Source organism: Typopeltis vanoorti, chromosome 3 (genome assembly GCF_054136105.1).
Source record: "Typopeltis vanoorti isolate ZY-2024b chromosome 3, IOZ_Tvanoo_1.0, whole genome shotgun sequence".
Taxonomy (NCBI): Eukaryota; Metazoa; Arthropoda; class Arachnida; order Uropygi; family Thelyphonidae; genus Typopeltis; species Typopeltis vanoorti.
Window position 1 is genome coordinate 172,916,909 of NC_143551.1, and position 18,199 is coordinate 172,935,107.

Consider the following 18,199-nt stretch of genomic DNA (forward strand, 5'->3'; position numbering starts at 1 on the left):
TGTTTGCTCACACTTGGATAAAGGATGAAACCAAGAATATAATTTCTTGGCATCTTTAATTTACAGTATAATCAAGTGAAAAAAACTTTCTCCAAAATAAAGTAGATGTATATAGTCTAAGATTTTGGTGAATTTTCTTTTAGACTCACATTTATGGCATCAACAGAGGCAAAAAAAAACAACTATTATTCTACTATATAAACTATTGATGAGATGCCATCTGAATTATGTACAGATATATAAACCTAGATTTTCTGGTATTTTCTCTCCTAGATGTTTGTTTCCTAATGCCACTTGGAACTGTGGAGTATGAATACCTCTGTTTTTATGATTAGAACCCAATGTCAAAGAGATAATGATGAATTTTAGGCACAGTGTGATTGGTATTTTAGTAAACCTAGACCAGTTCCACTTTCTCATGGTGAAACATACATTCAATAATTATATTAATAGGAATAATAATTATTTGTCTGTACATTACTATCAACAGTCATATTGATAATTAAGTGCTGATTGCAAGTGTACTTTCCACAGATAAACCATGTGCACCAAAAGGTCCTTTGGAATATACAGAGGTAACAAATACAACAATTAGCTTGAAGTGGAATAGACCTGAAGATGATGGCGGATCTGAGATAACAGGTAACTCTTTTGAAATGCATACGTAAGGCCGGTTATTTGATTTCTATAATTATATATTGCATTTATTCACTATGCATATTATTATTTTAAAAAAATAATGCCTATATTGATTAGCTGTTGAGGATTCCATATTAATTCTGCAGATTCTGTAAATCTGCAGAATTAATTTTTAATGCAGGTTTTAGTGACCGTTAATAATCAAGTTGTAAAGAGTTAGCAAACTACTTAAAAGTTTTTACAAGATTTATGTGAAAGGTTTTTTTATAGAATGGCAACAGAGAGATAGAACAAAAAAAAAATGTTTGAGTTGTGGTTAGATTTGCTTTGTGTGTGTTTCTTTGTGTGTGTGGGGGGGGGGGGGGATTTTTTTAGTGAGGACTTCCCATCATGAATCCTTGATTTTATCATCATCATCATCATCAAATTCCAGCTATGTACTCTCAAGAGGGTGTACAGGATATGATAGTACTACATAAAAAATTTACATTATTACTAACTTCCTATCAACAATTTTCCTCCAATTCAGTCGGTTATTTGTCAAGACTCCAACATTATCAGATCTTATATTTCTATCATCTAAGGCACTTTGTACCGTATCAATTCACCTGTATCTTGGCTTTCCTCTGGGTCGTTTTCCTGCCAACTTGGCAGAGAACACTTGTTTTGCTAATCTTTCCTCGCACATTCTGTTTAAGTGACCATACCACCTGAGATTAGCTCTGCTAATGCATTCCTGGATGCTGACAATGTCAGGTTCTTTCCTAATATACTTGTTTCTAATATGATATTGCCATTGATGCCATCTGTTCACACCTCTAATCTTTGTCAGGACTCTCATGTCTGCAGTCTCTGGTATTTGGTCAAGTGTTTTACTTCTGACCCAACTCTCAGATCCATAAGTTAAAACTGGTTTGAACACTGTCTTGTATACAGCTAATTTAGTATCCTGACTAATTTCTCTCTTATTCCATATGAATTTATTCAATTGATTTCCTACCATACCAGCTTTGTTGATTCTGTTGTCTGTTTTCATATTTACTTTACCATCTTCACTAAAATTCGTGCCTAAGTAGCTGAAATGTTTTACTTGTTCCACATCTCCGTTCACTTGACATTTTCAGCGATTCTGTTTATTTTCATTGTCTTTGTCTTTTTATTGCTGACCTTCATACCACATCTCTTTCAACAGTTATTCACTTTAGTCAGGGAATCTTACAAACCTGTAGTGGATTTATTTAGACGTTCGGGTTTTCAGAAGGATGAAGAGATGTTGGAAAGGGTCCAAAGGTGAAGGACTAAGGTAGTTTCTGACCTCTGGAATGTTGAGTATGAGGAAAGATTGAAAAGATGTAATTTGCAGAGTCTCGTGGAGAGAAGGAAGAGGGGAGATATGATAGAGACCTACAAGTTGGTAAGGGGTTGTTATAGGATGAATGGTGGAGAAGTTCTACAGAGAATAGTGGGAGATCAGGGGAGAACCAGAGGTCATCCCTGGAAACTGTATAAGGAGGGTGTGAGTAAGGGAGTGAGAGGCAGGTTTTTTTCGTGCATAGTTGTGAGTGATTGGAATGCCTTGCCTGAGAGTGTGGTGTCTGCAAGTAGTTTGAATGTGTTTAAGACACGGTATGATGAGATGTGTGTGTAAGATAAAAGGACCTCCTAGATGAGTCTTTGACTCCATGAGGTCTTGTTTTAATAATAATAATAATAACATTGTCCGCATAAAACAAAGAGCTGACATTAACATCTCCAATTTTGATATCAGATTTAATACCACTTTCCTTCATAATATGATCCATATAGATAATGAATAACAGAGGGGATAATGTACATCCTTGTCTCATATCAGATTTCACATTAAACCATCTTTTCTCAACTATTTGTCATAAAGTGAAGATCTGATCCTGACAGCTTCTATTTTGGCCTGAATCCAGCTTTTCTTCCACAATTCTTCTCAACCATTCCTCAAGTATACTTGCATAAATCTTACAAGGAAAACTCATTAGGGAAATACCTCTGTAATTCTCACATTCAGTTTTATTTCTCTTTTTATATATGGGTACTATGAGAGCTCTACTCCAATCATCAGGAATTCTTCTCTCTGTCCAGCCCTTCAGAACTATGCAGTGCAGCCACTGTAAGATTTTTATACCACCATACTTCAGCATTTCTGGTTGAATATCATCTACTCCTGCTGCCTTTCCACATTTCAAACCTTTGATGGCTTTTTCTACTTCAAGTATGGATATGTATTCCTGACTGTATGCCTGTTGAGTATTTTTTACCACTGAGCTATCATTGCTTGTTTTATTTAGCAGTTGTTTGAAGTAATTACTCCATACTTCAAGGATATCTTTTTTTCCCGTTTTCATTTCACCTTTATCATCTTTACATCACTCTTTCCTCCATTTTTAAGCTTCTTCATCAACCTCCAGAATATTTTGCCATCTTCTTGGTATTTATTTTCTATGTTCTTGCCAAAGTCCTCTCATCACTTTTGTTTAGCTAGTTTTACACAGTGTTTAGCTTTCTTACATTTGTCTCTGTATTATCTAAGAGCACAAGTTGACTTATTTGGCAGAAACGTTTGATATGATTTATTCTTTTCCTTCACTGCCTCTTTAACTTCCTATGTCCACCGTGGAGTTCTGATTTTTCTATCCTTGCAGACAACCTCACCACATGCCTCTCTGGCTGAATCAATCAGGGTTTTCTTTAAGGTTTGGTTCCTGATCTAAAACTCTTTCATTTTTTCTTCAATAATCTTTGTGTATTTTAGTCTACAGTTCACATCTGAGAGCTGCTCAACTTTTATTCACTTTAAAACTTTCTTACATGTTATTCTTTTCAATATGAAATTCAATTTTATCCTGCTCAAGAGTAGATAGTGATCACTTCCAATTTCAAATCCCCTGTACACTCTGGTGTCCTGCACCAGGGAGAAAACATCACTATCAACAATAACATAGTCAATGAGACTTTTCTTATTCCGTGCCTCTTCTCTCCATGTGAATTTGTGCACATTTTTATGTTGGAACATGGTGTTAGTAATGAATAGTCCATGTCCTGAGCAGAAATCCAACACGTATTTGCCATTATTATTATCTTTGCTCGTTTCTCCAAATTTTCCCAAAATATTTTTGTATGTCTGACAATCATTTCCTACTCTGCTATTTAGATCCCCACCAAGGACCAACTTTTCCTTTTTCATTGTATCGGTTGCCTTTTCTAAAGCATCAAAAAATTCCTCCACTTCTACTTTAGTAGAACCTTCTGTGGGACCATAGGCAGAAATAAATCTCATTGTCCAATTCCACATTCTGATATTTGCCCACATCACTCTACTTGAGACTGCCTGCCATTCAAGAAGATTAGCCTTGTATTTAGTGTTCAATACTATGGCTACTCCTTCTTTTCCTTGATTGTCATTGCCTGAATATAACATTTTATATTTATTGCTCAGAAAGATCTCACTAGTTTTTGTCGTTTTTGTTTCAGTTATCCCTTATGTCGATCTGGTACTTATCTAATTCCTCAGCTAGCTCAATTTCTTTGTCATTCAGGCTTCTTATGTTGATAGTACCAATCTTTAACTCTGGCGATGTTGAGTTGGGGTGTGTTTTCAGATTTATTCCAGTAGCTGACTTTTCACTGTTAGCCCTGGTTCCCTGGCGAAAACAACAGGGGTCTTGTTTAACTGTGCTACGTCCCAGCCGGCATGAAATTCTGTCAAGTTGTACCATCATTTTTTTTTTATTTTGGTTTAACCAGTAAGAACACAATTTGATCTGCTAAATCCCAAATTTGGCACATCCTCGTTTGTTCAGTATCCAAGTAGATACCCAACAGGGTGCACCACGAGAAGGTGAGGATTGGACATTAGGGCAGAAGCCCTGGTAGGTTCTCCGCATTCCTTTAAAGGCTATGTGGAGGTCTCCTCTCAGTTATACAGCTTTGACCCTTAAGCACCCCTTGGATTTTATAACAATAATAATCACATAATGCCTTATATGTATGTATATATATATATATAAAACTATGGATATGTATATCTATATATAAATAGTTTATGACAAAGTTTCTCATACTTTTCTTTTAAACAGTTTGCTGGATTTTGATGAAGTTTGAAATATCAGATTTTTACTGATGATAGTATTATTATTATTATTATCATTATTATTATTATTAACATATAACTTCCAAGGAGTGAGAGACTCATCATGGGAAGTACACACTGTTGCACACAATGTTCTTCCAACTGTGCTTTAAAGCGATTCAATGTGTCTACACCCACAACACACTCAGGCAATGCATTCCACTCACCAACCACTCTCCATGCAAAGAGCCTAATCCTCACTCCTCTGCTCACACACACTCCTTATACAGTTTCCTGCAATGGCCTCTTGTTTTACCCCCTCCCCCTCTCATTCTATCAAAAATCTCTTCCATGTCGACATGATAACAACCCCTGACTAGCTTATATGTCTAAATCATACCCTCCCCTTCCTTTTATTCACAAGGCTCTGCAACTTACATTCTCTCAATCTGTCCTTGTACTCCACATTCCAAACACATTGACCACCTTTGTGAATCTTCTCTGGACCCTCTCCAAAATATCCTTCTCACCATGAAATCCAGGCAACCAAATCTGTGCACAATAAATCCATATGAGGCCTGATCAAGATCTTATATAATGGAATCATAATCTCTCGATTTTTGCATGGCAGGGTCGTCTGCATCATTGCTATTATTCAATGTGACATTTTCACAACTTGTGCAATATGGTCCCTGAATTTCAGGTCATTGTCCACTATCATGCCTAGATCTCTCATCTCCTCTACTTCCTTTGAAGTTTCTCCACCAATTGTATAGTTTACATCCCATCATTACTTGCCAAATCTCAAAACCTTACACTTTCCAACATTAAACTGATAGTTCTGCTTACCTGCCCATTCATGCAGTCTGTTTAGTCCTCTTGTATGGTCATAACATCTGCTTGACTCTGCATTGCTCTTCCCAGTTTTGCATCATTTCAAAAAGCTGCATATCACTAGTTAAATCCATCCCAATATCATTAACATACAAATTGAACAACAATGGCCCCAAAACTGACCTCTGCAGCACACTGCTAATGAAATTTCTCTTTCAGGATGCTGCACCACTATATACAACTTTCTGATATCTATTATTATTATTATCCAGTCCTCCATGAAGTCAAAAGACTCATCGTGGGAGGTCCTTCCTAAGAAACACAGGCTATCAAGACTCATTGAGAGAGGTCCCTCCTAGGAAACGCAAAGTCTATCATACCACTTCTTGAAATCATTGACCATTCTCGCTTTCACCACTCTATCAGGCAATGCATTCCATGGTTCAACCACCCTCCATGCAAAGAAACCACTCCTCACCCTCTTTCTCACGGTTTCCTTTCATAACTTCCAAGGATGGCCTCTTGTCATCACTCCTTCCTGCTGTTCAACCAAACAAAAGAACTCCCCAGTGTCAATGCTGTAAGGAAAGTGATCAGAGCTTAATCCACCTTTTACCATGAGTTGCCGAGAGTGACACTACCACGAGTTGCCCAGAGTGGCACTACCACGAATTGCCTAGGGTGGCACTACCATGAGTTGCCTCAGACTTGCACTACTTGCAGGTGCAAACTTGACTTACTCATCTGTTTGCTCACTTGGGAAATAGGATTAAAAACCAAGTTTATATAAAATTACTTAGTATCTTGAATACATAATATACCCAAGTTAAAAAATATCTATGTGACAGCCAATCACATCTAACTTAAAAGTCTGTTATCCAGTCCCATCTATTTCAATTTATATAACAGCTTGTGTGGCAGTCTATCAAAAGCCTTTGCAAAATCCAAGTAAACACCACCATATATGCAGCTCCCCTATCCAAGGTGTTTGACACCTTGTAATAGTACATAAGTAAGTTAGTGAAACGTGATCTCCCCTTAATACACCCATGCTAATAACCACAGAAGATACTGCTGTTATCAAACCATTTCTGTATCCTACTTCTCACCAATCTCTCCAGTACCTTCACTACAACTCCCAATATACAGACCAACCTACAATTTGACCTATGACTTACAGCCTTATCACTACCTTTATGCAGTGGAACAATTTAGCCTCTTTCCACTCCCTTGGAACCTGTGCTGTTGCAAGACTTTTATTAAACAGTGGTGATATGTCATCAAATCCTCTTTCCGTATTGACATTAAGTTTATTTATTTATTCAAATCCTTCGTTCACTGAAAATTACGCTATCCTCTCCTATGTCCTCTACACCAGTGCTTCCCAAACTTATGGATGTAAAGGCCCCCTTGGAAAAATTAAAATATTTCACTGCTCCCATTGAAAAAAAAATCATAATACAGACATATATTATTATAATATTTATTGTATTTATATTTAATACAAAACATACAGAGCAAATATTGCAAAAATCAAATGCAAATGTTACATTTTTAGCATCTTACATACACATTTCACATGGCACATTATCTTATATTTTTATATAGCTAGATAGATATTACTATCTTATTAGTCATAAAGCATTTTAAATTTGTTTTCATTATTTTTTCATGGTTCCCCCCCTCAACGAAACTAAAGGCCAAGGGGCTGAGTCCCACAGTTTGGGAAGTGCTGCTCTACACTAAGTTCCTCATGATTCCACCCTGATCAGATGAAACATTCTTATAAATTGATCCCTGAATACCTCATCAGTGTCTTCTGCAGCAGTTACGATTCCACCAATATAGCATGTTACAGGTGCAGCAGATGCAATAAACTCCAGGATGTGCCAATGGGAAGAGAGAGAGGATACCTTATATTGGTGAAACTGTATGTACAATCCCTATACATAAAACAGAACACAAAAGACACATTAAATATAACAATTTTGGTGAAGCAGGCCTCTCAAATCATGCTCTCAACACCAAATTGATTGGAAAATTACCTGCTCTTTACATTATACAAAAACATGGTATGAAAGAAAATTTAAAGAAGCCTGTGAAATTCTGATTAAGTACCCGAATCTCGACAATAATGGTGGCATAAAAATTCCAAGAATTTGGATGGCACATATTCAACCTACTTAGTATCTAGTAAACATGTTGCTCTCCAGCCCAATTTAATTTTGTAACCTAATAGATAATAATAATAATAGGACTCTAGCTTTGATGTAGTAAATGTTTTTTTTTTTTCACCAGATGTCAGACAAATAATTGTTGTAACAGTTGGTCAGTAACTTTAGTAAACCATGTAGATTGTAGTGCAGTTTATATAGAAACATGGTCTTTTCCAGTTGTAGGGCGCAATGTTCCATTGTTCTTCCAATTGTGCTACGACGGCTTACAATTTTTTCAGTGTATGTGGAGATTTTGCAATACACAATGCTCTCTATGATTTGGTTGATTACAGACAATGTGCTGATGTGTCTGTAATTATTTATAATGTTTCTTTTTCCATGTTAGGGTGGTGAATGACTGGAATGCATTGCCTGACTCAGTTGTGAGTTCTTCGTCTGTAAATGAATTCAAGAAGAGATATGATAGATATTGTTTTGAAGTTTGAGTCTCCCACGATGAGTCTACTGATTCCATGGAGATATATATTCATAATTTTTTTTAAGCACTTTATTATGTGTTGCGTACATACAACACTTACATTATAAAATTATAGAAATTACAAAATTTAAAAATTCTATAAATTACATACGTATAATAATAATAATAGTATATTTTTTAAAAATTCAATGATTTTTGTTATTAAAATTATGATTGCATATTATGCATTTACAAAACATGTTGTTCTAATTTTTTTTTTTAACAATGAATTTATTATTATTATCATTATTATTACCCCAAGATCTCATAGAGTCAACAACTCATCTGGGAGATCCTTTTATCACACACACACAGCTCATCATACCGTGTCTTAAACACACTCAAACTTCTTGCAGACAACACACTCTCAGGCAAGGCATTCCAATCATTTACAAATCTGCACGAAAAAAACCTGTCTCTCACACCCTCTTTATACAGTTTCCAGGGATGACCTCTGGTTTTCCCCTGATCTCCCACTATTTTCTGTAGAACTTCTCCACCATTGATCTTATAACAACCTCTTACCAACTTGTGGGTCTATATCATATCTCCCATCTTCCTCATACTCGACATTCCAGAGGTCAGAAACTACCTTAGTCAGTCGCCTTTGAACCCTTTCCAACATCTCTTCATCCTTCTGGAAACCAGGTGACCACATTTGGGGGCAATAGTCCATGTGTGGCCTAATCAAGGCCTTATACAGCGAAACAAGAATCTCTCTACTTCTACACGTCAGTGTCCTCCGTATCATTCCCAGAAGCCTTCACAATTTTGGCTATGTGTCCCCTAAATTTCAGATACTTATCCACTATCACCCCCCAGATCTCTTATTTCCTCTACCTCCAACAATATATTCTCACCAAGCATAAATTCTGCATCCCATCTTTGTTTTCCAAATTTTAAAACCTTAGATTTTGCAACATTGAACTCGCATCCCCATGTCTGTGCCCAATCACTCAATTTATTCAAGGTCTTCTTGTAAGGCCACAACATCTTCACTACTCTTCATGGTTCATCCCAACTTTCCATCATCTGCAAACAACTGAAATCTCCATCCAAATCTTCACCTATATCATTAATATACAAGTTAAACAGTAATGGCTCTAAAACACACCCCCTGAGACACTGCACTAGTGTCTACTAGTCAATTTATCATGAGGCACTCTATCAAAAGACTTTGCGAAAAACAAGTATATTGCTGTATATCCTTCTTCTCTGTCCAAGGAAACAGTCACTTTATTGTAATAATTAAGTAGATTACTAAAACATGATCTCCCTTTAGCAAATCCATGTTGTCCATCAAAGATAATACCATTGTTGCCAACCCAACTCTGGATTCTAGTTCTCACTAGCCTCAGCAATAACTTAACCATAACACCTGACACACAGACAGGCCTATAGTTTGATGCTTGAGTTCGATCACCTCCTTAATGAAGTGACACAATCTTGCCTTCCTTCCAATCCTTAGGAACTTGACCTAGTGCAAGACTCATATTAAAAAAAAAATTCATATAAATTTTCCTTGTTTTGTATAATGTGTTAATAATAGATACTATAGATGGTAATTTATAGTTTGCAATTGAATAAGATTACATTTTTAACAGCAGTTATAGTATAACAATATGTTATATTTTACAATTTTTGCTTTTTAATATATTTTAATATATTAAGCTTATCTGATGATGATGCCAGTTAGATATTTTTTATTGATTTGATTGCTGTGTTGGAAGTAAGGTGATATTTGAGACACCAAATGAATGATCTGAAAAGTCTGATCAAAGTGAAATTGCCGATATATTCATATGTTATTATGTCTGTCTTGATGGTTCACATTCATTTTTGTTGTGGTCTTCTTTTTGAACTAATTAGGAGACTTTTCTTGTTTCTTTTCTCTGTGGCAGTCTTTCTATGTCTTCTGAGTTTTTTATTTGTATCGACTCTGAAGTTTGTGACTTCCTCAAGAATATCTTGGCATCTCTGATCCACAAAAATTGGTAATTTTTTTCTGTTTTTTCTTTTCCTGCAATAATAATAATAATAATAATAATGTTTATGTATTATCCCCTCTGTTTTTCATTATCTATATGGATCACAGTATGAAGGAAAGTGGTAGTATTAAACATGATATCAAAATTGGAGATGTTAATGTCAGCCTTTTGCTTTATGCAGATGATGTTATACTTCTAAATAAATTCACTAGAAGTCTGCAAATTTCTTAGGAAGGATAGAGAGGAAAGAGCAGGTGGCAGGCTTGCTGTCCTTTGAAGATCCCAGAAATCAAATTCAAAGAAATCACCCTAAATCAATATTTAAATAATAACAGTTTGACAGAAGCTCAGGCTGTTGAAATACATCTACCAAACCATTCTATTTCAATCACAAACGTCTACCACCCTGATAATACAAATATTGATACAGACATCATTGAAAAGCTAAGCGAATCTCCAACTGATACAACCATTATACTTGGTGACCTAAATGCAAAAAGCCCAATGTGGGGCTCCCCCCCCCTGATTTAGCCCATAAAGGTCAACAATTGGAAGATCTCTTTATAGATTTGGAACTCACAACAATTAACAATGGACAGAGCACCACCTATCTCTCTAAAACTACAGGAACTGACTCTGCTATTGACATCACAGCTATTAATTATAGCATTGCATCAAGTGCACAATGGAAAATTTTGGGAAATGCCATCAGTGACCACAGACCCATAATAACAACACTAAACTTCAAGATTTATCAAGAACAGCAAATCAAAAGGACATGGAACTTCAAAAAAGCCAACTGGACAAGGTTTACTCAAACCTTGGAGAGCCTCTGTCAAGATGAACCTATCTCTGGAAAGAAAATTACAAATCCTTACTTCACACATCAGTTAAACTGCCAAAGCAACGATACCAAGAGGCAAGTTCAAAGATACCTGGATACCATACTGGAAAGATCACAATATTGATTCAATGATTACAGAAAGAGACAATATCAACAAAGAATTCAGAATTAATAAAACTGATGAATACAGAAAGAAATTAATGGACATAACACACAAAATAGAGCAGGAAATTTGGAAGTGCAAACAAGAGAAATGGGCAGAGCTTTGCAGTAACCTGGATCGAAGAAAAGACAGCCAACACTGGAACATTATTAGAATCCTAGACAACAATATCAAAAAAGAGAACCAACAGAAAACAAACTTCATCATAAATGCTGGGAAACAAGCTATTACAGATCAAGAAATTGTAAACACACTGTCAAAAACCTATTCAAACGACTCCAAACTTCAGTATAACAGAGAGAGTACAAGACCCTCAATAAACTCACAATTCAAATATTAAAACAAGTAAGAACATACCAAACTAATGACATCTTCTCTGAAGAATTTACACTAAGTGAACTAAATTCATCAATCGAGAAAACTGCACCTAATAAATCTCCTGGTAATGATCCAGGAGTTTACCAGGAGTCATTAGTTTACCAGGAGTAAACTAATGACATCTTCTCTGAAAAATTTACACTAAGTGAACTAAATTCATCAATCGAGAAAACTGCACCTAATAAATCTCCTAGTAATGATCCTGGTAAAATGCCAAAGAACAACTTCTGGATATTCTCAATACCTCTTGGCAACAGGCAAACTTCCAAAAGAATGGAAAAAATCAGTTATTATTCCCATCCTGAAACCTGCCAAAAATGCTGCAGAATGTCAAAGCTATAGACCTATCACATTAACTAGCATATTTTGTAAAATTACTGAAAGAATCATACACTCCAGGCTTATGCATTGGCTGACAAAAAATAGGAAAATCAACTACTACCAAACTCCCTATAGAATCCCTCATTCAACAACAGATCAATTATTCTACTTCTCCCAAACAATAATAGACTCATTTCAGGAAAAACCAACAAAAAAGGCAACTGCCATATTCCTAGTGTTGGTCTTGTCTTTCATCCAACCTTATATTTGCTAGTTGTTGGTTGACCCCACATTCAAACATAAAGAAAATTTTTATTAAACTGCACCACTCTATGTTTGAAATCACACAGTTGTCGTGAAGGAATCAAGCATCAAATAGCACAACTACGTGAACTTATTATAGGCCGAACCTTTCTTACTTATACATAGGGTTTCCTGCAAGATTCGTATTTTAATGAGCAGTGCAATGAAACTGAAATTGGGCAAGCACAAGAATCAAGTTGAACAATATATTTAATTCTCTCACAAAATTATTCTTACATAAGAAACAAGAACTCTATTAAGATCAATACAATTAGAAAATAATTTATGCATTCTATAACGTATTTAGATTCTTCTCAGCTGAGTGCATCATTTACTGCTAGAACTTATATATAAGGCTTTCACAATTCTCATCCGTTAGGATTTCAACTTAGTTTCACCTTAAACAACAACAATATTCAGCAAAACACTTAAAAATTAATTCTTTTTAGTCTCATAGAATAATCATAAACTGCAATTTTATCAAACACTTAGCTGGCAACATCAATATCTATTAGAGGATTAAAATAGTTCTTACTCAATCTTGTATTTACATATACATTGTGAGATAACACAATGTATATGTAAATTCAAACACAAACTAATTCACTAATTATATGAAGAGCCAAAGGCTTCAATTCAGCGACATGAACTTATTTAAGTTAAGGGATATTACATCCCATATTGTTTCTTAGCTGAATAAGAAACTCAAAGAGTTTCATGCCGAATATAGAAAATATATAAAGTTCGGCGATTCCAAGTGTAAGTAAATACCTGGTTAGTGCAGCACCTGATCCATTTGGTAGTGCAAACTGAGGCAACTCATAGTAAGGGTGGAGCAAGCTCTGATCACTATTCTTGGTATTTACCCATAATGTGAACTTAGCTCCTAGGAGCTGTATTACTGTTCTACATTATGAGAGAAGGTCACTACCCAGACCGGTTTCAGCCTTTATTGAGGTCTCATCAGTGAGTAGGTAGACCTAGTTAATACCATGGTTGTAGTGAACAGAACTTACATCCCTTCTATGAGAATTACCAAGAAGTTATCCTAATAAATTACTAATTATATGAAAAGCCAAAGCCGAAACTTTATATAGTTTCTATATTCGGCATGAAACTCTTTGAGTTTCTTATTTGGCTAAGAAACAATTTGGGATGTAATATCCCTTAACTTAAATAAGTTCATGTCGCCGAATTGAAGCCTTTGGCTCTTCATGAAGTTTAGGGGACATATTGCAAAGGTGGTGAAGGTAACACAGAGGATTGCTGCTATTATGAGAAGGACACTGACCTGCAGAGATAAGAGGGTTATCATTCCGTTCTATAAGTCTCTGATCAGACCACACTTGGACTATTGTTCTCAGATTTGGTCCCCAGGATTTGAAGGGGATAAATTAACTGTGGAAAGGATACAAAGACGGATGACAAAGATGGTTTCAGGACTGTACAAGGATAGTTATGAGGATCGGCTGAGAGAATGTGGACTGCAGAGTTTGGTGGATAGAAGAAGGAGAGGTGATATGATTGAGACTTTTAAACTGTTGAGAGGTGGTTACAGGGTTGACACTGGGGAGTTCTTTCGCTTGGTTGATCAGCGGGAAGGAGTGATGACAAGAGGCCATCCCTGGAAGTTACGAAAGGAAACTGTGAGCAAGAGGGTAAGGAGTGGTTTCTTTGTGTGGAGGGTGGTTGAGCTGTGGAATGCATTGCCTGATGGAGTGGTGGGAGCGAGAACGGTCAGTGGGTTTAAGGAGTGGTATGATAAACTTTGTGTTTCTCAGGGGGGGACTTCCCCTCGATGAGTCTTGACAGACTTTATGTCTTAGAAAGGACCTCCCTCGATGAGTCTTTTGACTCCTTGGAGGCCTGAATAATAATAATAATAATAATAATAATATAATTAGTAATTTATTAGGACACCTTCTTGGCAATTCTCATAGAAGGGATGTAAGTTCTGTTCACTACAAACTTGGTATTAACTAGGTCTACCTACTCACTGATGAGACCTCAATAAAGGCTGAAACCAGTGAGATTGCTAATATGAGTTCGCTCTCTTCAGGCCTTAAGGGAGCAATTTGAGTCTACAGGGAAAGTGTTTTCTGGCACAGCCCAGTGAAAGGCTTTGTCGGTGAATGCTTTTCTTCAGAATATGAGCGGTTCTGCTTGGTGGTGGTGGTGGTGATGGGTGGAAGGCCATCACTGAGTGGAGCCAACGCTGAGATGGATGGTCTTTTGCCCACTATTGAGTGGTCAAGGGATCGTCTGAATTTTTAGAGACGGCTTTACTTATTCATAAGGTTGAAACCGGTCTGGGTAGTGACCTTCTCTCATAATGTAGAACAGTAATACAGCTCCTAGGAGCTAAGTTCACATTATGGGTAAATACCAAGAATAGTGATCGGAGCTTGCACCACCCTTAGTATGAGTTGCCTTAGTTTGCACTAACAAATGAATCAGGTGCTGCACTATCCAGGTATTTCCTTATGCTTGGAATCGCCGAACTTTATATAGTTTCTGTATTCGGCATGAAACTCTTTAAGTTTCTTATTCAGCTAAGAAACAATATCTGTAATGTTCCTTAACTTAAATAAACTAATTCTTCAATGAAATTTCTCACATTAGTTCCACAAGGAAATGTTTTATAATATTACTCATTCAAGCTTGACTAACTGGCTTCAGCAACACAAAATTTGGCCAAGTTCCCCGTACACAAGCAACACTATCACACGTTAATTATAGAATAGATTATCTTACCAGTATTATCATCATAGCTTGCATATTATGGAACATTCTTACAACACTTCTAGGCACTCGATAATCTTCCACTGTAGGCAACACAATCATATAGTATCCCTGAGTTCAATAACTTATTTCTTAATACTGGAAAATGTATTTTCTTGCTCTTAATAACTTATCTTATGATAAATCTCGATCATATTATTATCCCTTCATTCAGTTAAATTCTTTTACAGGGTGACAGGAAACTATAAACAAATATGAGTTCGAAGTAAGATTCATTAAAATAGGAACAAGTTTCGAAATCTTAATTACGTCGTACAATCCCAGGTTAGATCACATCTCACGACCTTCCTGCACTCTCTCCATTTTTCTTTCTTGTTCCTTCTTCCTATATCTCCTAAATTCTCTCTCTCTTTTCCCGCCCAAATTTTTTTTTCTCTCTCTTTCAGTTTACAACCAAATTCCCACGTGATCGTTGTACAGTTCCCAACGATAAGGCACACACTATCTCAAAATAACATACTTTTCTTACAGCAGCCAATCAAATCACATTAGCAGAGTCCCTCAGAAATACTTTCACTTTCAGTAACAACAAATAAAATACATATATTACAGTTTGCTTAGGATACATTTACAAGTTAATATAAAGAATTTATATAAGATAAATAGCTACAAAAAATTACAATTATTATGTCACTGAACAAAAAACAGTTATTGTTTAAATTATTATTATTATTATTCAGGCCTCCATGGAGTCAAAAGACTCATCGTGGGAGGTCCTTCCTAAGAACATAAAGTCTGTCAAGACTCATCGAGGGAAGGTCCCCTCTAAGAAACACAAAGTCTATCATACCACTCCTTAAACTCATTGACCGTTCACGTCCACTCCACTCCATCAGGCAATGCATTCCACGGCTCAACCACCCTCCACGCAAAGAAACCACTCCTCACCCTCTTGCTCACAGTTTCCTTTGTAACTTCCAGGGATGGCCTCTTGTCATCACTCCTTCCCGCCTCTTCAACCAAGCGAAAGAACTCCTCAGTGTCAACCCTGTAACCACCTCTCAACAGTTTAAAAGTCTCAATCATATCACCTCTCCTTCTTCTATCCATCAAACTTTGCAGTCTGCATTTCCTCAGCTGATCCTCATAACTATCCTTGTACAGTCCTGAAACCATCTTTGTCATCCATCTTTGTATCCTTTCCACAGTTAATTTACCCCCTTCAAATCCTGGGGACCAAATCTGAGAACAATAGTCCAAGTGTGGTCTGATCAGAGACTTATACAACGGAATGATAGCCCTCTTATCTCTGCAGGTCAGTGTCCTTCTCATAATTGCAGCAATCCTCTGTGTTACCTTCACCACCTTTGCAATATGTATCCTAAACTTCAGGTTTCTATCAATCATCAACCGCAGATCTCTTGTCTCCCCTACTTCCTCCAGTTTAACTCCTCCCATAGAGTATGCAGCATCCCATCGATGTTTCCCAAACCTCAAGACCTTACATTTTGCTGCATTAAACTGAGACCCCCATTCATTTGCCCATCTATCTGGCTTATTCAAATCCTCTTGCAGGGCTACCACATCTCCACTATTACTAATAATCCTTCCCAGCTTCGCATCATCTGCAAACAACTGAATATCCCCTTGCAATCCACTGGCAATGTCATTGATATAAAGGTTAAACAATATAGGTCCTAGTACTGAGCCCTGTGGGACACCGCTTGTAACCCTCTACCTCCTTGAAACTGCTCCACCATACACAACTCTCTGATACCTATCAGACAGCCAATTAATGGTTGGCTGTCTGATAGGTATCAGAGAGTTGATAGCTATATGGATATAGCTATCCATATTGCCATATCGATATGGCAATATGGATAGCCATATTGACTATCCAGTCAATATGACTATCCATATTGACTGGATAGTCAATCCAGTCAATCAACTGGATTGACTGGATTGACCATCCGGTCAATCCAGTTGACCAATCTTACATCCAGACCCATGTGCTGCAACTTAAATATCAGCTTATCATGTGGCACCCTGTCAAATGCCTTTGTTAAGTCCAAGTTAAATTTCAGTATATGCCTTTCCCTCATCTAATGTTCTTGTAACTTTATTATAAAAGGCTAGCATATTGCTAAAACAAGAGCGCCCTTTCAAAAATCCATGTTGACTCTCACAGATAACATTGCCCTCATCTGCCCAATGCTGTATACGGTTCTTCATTACTTTCTCTAAGATCTTACTACCTACTGATGACAAACAAACTGGCCTATAATTAGACACTTCCAGTCTGCTACCGCCCTTATGCAATGTGACTATCTTACCTTCCTTCCTTCCATTCCATGGGCACCTTTCCTGCAGCCAGACTTTCATTGAAAAGCCATGTCAAAGGCTGTCAGTTCCCTAGCACATTCTCTCAAAACTCATGATGAAATACTATGTTAGTCCCACAGCTTTACTTACATCCAGTGTACTCAGTATTTGAAACACACTCTCCTCCTGTACCCCTAAACCTCGAGGTAGGTTATTTGATACAGTTATTTGATAAAATTTTTTGATACAGTTATCTTGAAAAAGAGGATTTGAATTATTTTAAAGGAAAAGGAGCATATGCATTACATAATCTTTTTTTAGTGGGTGGGGGTTATAGACCTATTCAATCTGCAGATATTTTATTATTATTATTATTATTATTATTTGTCACCTCCATGGAGTCCTAAGACTCCTCGAGGGAGGGCTTCTACTCTACAACTCTACTTCCACCACTCACAAAGTGTACCGCTTGTACCTCCTTTACCTCTAAAAGCAAGAAAAAGACAGTGAAAATAGCAGAATTCTTGAAAATGTCAACTGAATTGTGAACAGAGAACCTGTGGATGAAGTAAAACATTTCAGCTACTTAGGCACAATTTTTTTGTGAAGATGGTAAATTAAATATAGAAATAGACAACAGAATTAACAAAGCTGGTATGGTGGGAAGTCAATTGAATAAATTCATATGGAATAAGAGAGAAATTAGTTGGAACACTAAATTAGCTGTATACAAGACAGTGTTCAAACCAGTTTTAACTTATGGATCTGAGAGCTGGGTCAGAAGTAAAACACTTGACCAAAGACTAGAGCCTGCAGATATGAGAGTCCTGAGAAAGATTATAGGCATGAACAGATGGCATCAATGGCAATAT

At 36.6% G+C, this 18,199-nt stretch overlaps 1 protein-coding gene across 5 annotated transcripts in view; it reads left to right on the top strand.

Moving 5' to 3' along the window:
* Window positions 1-18,199, top strand: part of LOC150108743 (twitchin-like) — a 2,666,638-nt gene that overhangs the window by 1,759,301 nt on the left and 889,138 nt on the right. For all 5 annotated transcript variants that reach the window (XM_090390962.1, XM_090390961.1, XM_090390964.1 and 2 more), the window contains one exon: window positions 535-642. In XM_090390962.1, the coding sequence (XP_090247088.1) occupies window positions 535-642 (108 nt within the window). The remainder of the gene's footprint in view (window positions 1-534; window positions 643-18,199) is intronic.